The 4,660-nt window shown below is 38.4% G+C and overlaps 1 protein-coding gene across 1 annotated transcript; it reads left to right on the plus strand.

Moving 5' to 3' along the window:
- Window positions 1–224: 224 nt before the first annotated feature.
- Window positions 225–1,210, plus strand: LOC107133582 (olfactory receptor 52H1-like). Its single transcript, XM_015475890.2, has one exon. The coding sequence runs from the start codon at window positions 267–269 to the stop codon at window positions 1,206–1,208; it is 942 nt and encodes a 313-aa protein (XP_015331376.1). The 5' UTR covers window positions 225–266; the 3' UTR covers window positions 1,209–1,210.
- The last annotated feature ends 3,450 nt before the right edge of the window (window positions 1,211–4,660 follow it).

A 4,660-nucleotide genomic window follows, 5' to 3' on the forward strand; every position in this document is an offset into this window, starting at 1 on the left:
CATAAGTGTATAAAAATCCATATTCCATAAGTATATAAAGAAATGAACCAGGGCTAATGGAAAGGGGAAAGTGCTGTGGCTACTTAATTCCACATGTGCCAGCTCACCAGGGATAGCCATTCTTTTAATGTAGGAACCCTGAATGTGACAGTTGCAGTAACCAACTATTTTCAGCGCCACAGTAGAATCGGGAGATTTCATAATTCACACTGACAGCTGGTTTGTCCTTAGGCTCAAGAACCAGTGGATCCCAGACTGAAGAGACCATGTATAACTCAAGCTGCTACAACCCGAGTTCCTTCATCCTTCTTGGAATACCTGGCCTGGAGCACTTCCACCTCTGGATTGGGATTCCCTTCTGTGTCATCTACCTTGTGGCCATTGTGGGCAACTGCATCCTGCTCTACCTCATTGCAGTTGAGCACAGCCTCCATGAGCCCATGTTCTTCTTCCTGTCCATGCTGGCCAGCACGGATCTCATCTTGTCCACTGCCACAGTGCCCAAACTGCTCAGTAACCTCTGGCTTGGCTCCCAAGAAATAACCTTCTTTGGTTGTCTCACACAGATGTTTTTCCTGCACTTCAGCTTTGTAGTGGACTCAGCCATTCTATTGGCCATGGCATTTGATCGCTATGTGGCCATCTGCTTGCCCTTGAGATACAACACCGTCTTGACTCCACAGGTGATCATCAAGCTTATGGTGAGCATTGTTGTGAGGAGCTTTTCCGTCATCCTGCCAGATGTGTTTCTTCTAAAACGCTTACCATTTTGCAGGACCCGCATCATCCCACATACATACTGTGAGCACATAGGTGTTGCTCGGCTTTCCTCTGCTGACATCTCCATCAACATTTGGTATGGATTTTCTGTACCTCTCATGACTGTCATCTCAGATGTCATCCTTATTGCTGTGTCCTATGTCTTCATCCTCCGTGCTGTCTTTCAACTCTCATCCCTGGGTGCTCGCCAAAAGGCCCTGAGCACCTGTGGCTCCCATGTCTGTGTTATCCTCATGTTTTACACACCTGCCTTCTTCTCCATCCTTGCTCATCGCTTTGGGCACGGTGTCCCTCGGAATGTCCTTATCCTATTTGCCAACTTCTATGTGGCCATCCCTCCTGCCCTAAATCCTGTTGTTTATGGTGTGAAGACCAAGCAGATCCAGGAGAAATTTATTCTTCTCTTCACTTGGAAGAGGCCACAGTGAGTAGACACCAAAGGAGAAATTTAGGTTACTTTAGTTTTTTAAAATTTTTCATAACTTAGAAATATACAAACTGAAGATATATTTTTTACTAGTTTGAAATGTAAGCATTCTACCCGTGTGAAAAACACAAGGAAGTAGAAAGTGGAGGAAAAAAATCACATAAACTTCTGGAAAATCACGTGCTTTTTAAAATTAATTGCATTTCATTTTTGTGGAAAAGCTGATGATAGATGTGGAAAAACACCAAAACTAAGGTTCACATTATTCTTGTTGCTGACTTTGAAGATATTTGAAAGATAGATATTTCCCCACACACAACTCATCCTATCATTTCTCAGATTTTGAATTAAACTCAAAAATCTTCCTTTATCAAGTGGCTATGAATTCTTTCCACCATAGTTATCAATGTGATGCCTCAAACTTCATTGTTACAGGAAGTATATGTTATTATTACGTCTTGGTATTTCCTTCACTTGATTTAGTTTTTCCTTGCCCATCTTAGTTTGCATAGAATTGTGTATCTTTTATACTTGCTTTCTTTAATTGCATGGTCCAAGAAAAGTTCTTCTTTATTTTAAAACTATTTGATTATATTGTTTAAACATTAACATTTTAAATTAAATAAATTATGATTATATCACTTAATTTGGTTTACAGATGAGAAGACTGAGACTTTCAATGTTAATATAAATATAATTAATGAATATAGGATCCAAACACAAGTCTGTATGATTCTCTGAAGTCTTATATAGGGAAAATAAAAAGAGTCACAGAGACAAGATGTAGAGGCAGGAAAGATGGCAGAATGGCAGAGTAGCCAAGCTGCCAGATTTATTTATATCAATAGGTTACATTAGGTCATTGACATCAGTAGTACATTATTGTTCATCCTGTCATTAGGCAGGTTACAGAGTTATCAACATTATGCAGCTTATTCCTTAGTTACATACCATAGTTGCAATGTGCAATGTTAGGAGCCCTTTGTAGTTCTCAAGAAAGTCCATTGTTTAAAGTTACTGTTAACAGGGAGGTCCAGAAGCACTAGAGCTTGGTGAAATATTGTAGTTGTCTAACAAGAGAGTTACTTATTTTCAGGAGCTGTGTGCCTGAGATCAAGTTGGAGGCTGATAAGACTCTAATACAGAGCCTTCTCCTGAAGGGCATTGCCAAAGCAGACAGGCATTTCCTAGAAGAGAGGTATTTTCTAGCAGTCAGGCATTCTGTGCCTTTGTGCAGAAACTTCCTTAGCCACCAAGCATGCCATAGTCATGAAGCTATAGGGGACACCAATCCTCAAAACAGACAGTCTTAGTCTGATTACTTCCTGGGATTCTACTCACACAGATATCTTTCAAACTCCTCAAAATTAGTTTCTCTCAAAAATTGACCTGAAAACTCATTACTTGCCTCTGTAAAAAGGGTTCTTTCCTGGCTTCCTTTGTGTTATATGGTACTATCAAAAAAATAGAAATGCTAATGCCTAAGACATGTGACTTGTCTTTATTTCTCCTAGGATACCATCCTCCAAGAAAATTAACTCAACACTTAAATTGAACATTTAAGTCTAAGGTGTTTATTAGTCATCCAGCTGGATATAAACATCACTGTCTGACCTTTATCATGGCATTGGGTTTGACTGAGCTCTAATGTAAATTCTGTCTCTCTCAGAGCATTTCAAAGTCTTTGTTCCTTCAAATGTACCCTATTAAAGCCAGAATGGGCATTTTACAAGTCATATAGTGAGAAATATAAAGTCTGGTGGTCCCTTTTGAGAATACAATATTTAGCTTCACATGTAACATGATTTGGGATGTAAGAAAGGCAGCTTGAGAGGAGAGCAGAATGAAAAGTTACAAACAGTTAACACCAGAGTGTAAAAACTCACAGCCCTTTCACAGACAGGGGGTGAGAATAAAGAGGACATGATTAATGGAGGTATACTATGTTTATGCCAAAGGACACTCAACTCAAGGGGACTGTGCTGCCACAAAATACAAAGGGCAGTGGGGACAACTAAAAGTATGTTTCTGTAAATAATCAAGGTGACAGTAAAAGCTATGTAGCATCCAGAAAGATTGTACACACACACACACACACACATACCAGTACTCAGACAATGAGGAGCCAGGAAGGGATCTTGCATAGAGAGGGGATAAAATGCTAGTTGGATCCAATCTGTGTGTCCCTAACCACCAGGCACCCAATCTTGCAAAAGCATTATTAGAGCTGGGGATATAGCTCAGAGTGCTTGTCTCGCATGTACATACCCCTAGGTTTAATCTGCAGCACACACACACACACACACACACACACACACAAAAAGTTAAGTCAAGTCTTGCTTTTCCCTGAACCTTGTGTATCTTAGTCTATTCTTTGGGCTTAGACCGGTGAGCGTGTTTCTCACAATATGTTATTGTGTCACTTTTTCATTGACATTTTTAAGTGATTCCAGGTCATCAAGGTTATGCATAAACAATTTCCTGTTTTAGGGTTATTTTAGTGAATAGCAGACTTAAATGCACAGAGCTGCCTCCCATGAATCTCCATTTATTTACATTTAATTGATGTCTATTCACAATTCATCTGTGGCTCCCTGAATCTTCAAGCAAATAATTCCAGTGAGGATGTTTTTTCTTTTATGTGTCATATTTACTATCTTTTTATCTTTTTTTGTATGTTCTTTTTTTATTACTGTTGGTTGTTCAAAACATTACAAAGCTCTTGACATATCATATTTCATACATTTGATTCAAGTGGGTTATGAACTCCCATTTTTACCCCGTATACAGATTGCAGAATCACATCGGTTGCACATCCTCGTTTTTACATATTGCCATACTAGTGACTGTTGTATTCTGCTACCTATCTTATATTAAATAAATCTTGGTGTGGGTGTATAGCATGTAATTAGAAGTAGACAGATGTGAACCATTGCTATTCCTCTTAGGAAACTGTCCTAGGATACCTGCCTATTTCCTAAATCTCCACAGAAAATTCAGTGCATTTCATTGTGATGAACACATTTAATTACTTGGAAGTAAGAAGTTAACTGTAAAGTTGATATTATAACTGCAATCTTATGTATGTGTATTCATGTTTGTGTGTTCACTATTTTTTTTCTTTCTGAAATGCCCATAAGTCAGCTCAGAAAAACTTTATGCAAGGGCTCATTTATTTGTGCCAATAGTAACCACCATCATTATTTATTTGCTTATATATCTTTCTAACACCTATTATATATGCTCCGTGAAGGCTGAAACTCACTTTACATTTTTACATTGTCTAATGAAAATACCTAACACACCATGCTTCTCAAAATGTGTTGCATGCATATTCAAACTTCATCTAAAACCTCTTCTCTAAGCCCCAACATTTTTTATCTTCCTTTATTAACCAGCTTAGTTTTCAGAGTACATTATTTCAGTGGTGGTCTTGTTTATGTCCTAAACTCA

Source organism: Marmota marmota, unplaced genomic scaffold (assembly GCF_001458135.2).
Source record: "Marmota marmota marmota unplaced genomic scaffold, marMar, whole genome shotgun sequence".
Classification (NCBI taxonomy): Eukaryota; Metazoa; Chordata; class Mammalia; order Rodentia; family Sciuridae; genus Marmota; species Marmota marmota.

Excerpts from the sequence above, each read along its gene's own strand:
- LOC107133582 (XM_015475890.2), top strand. The coding sequence starts at position 267 with ATGTATAACTCAAGCTGCTACAACCCGAGTTCCTTCATCCTTCTTGGA.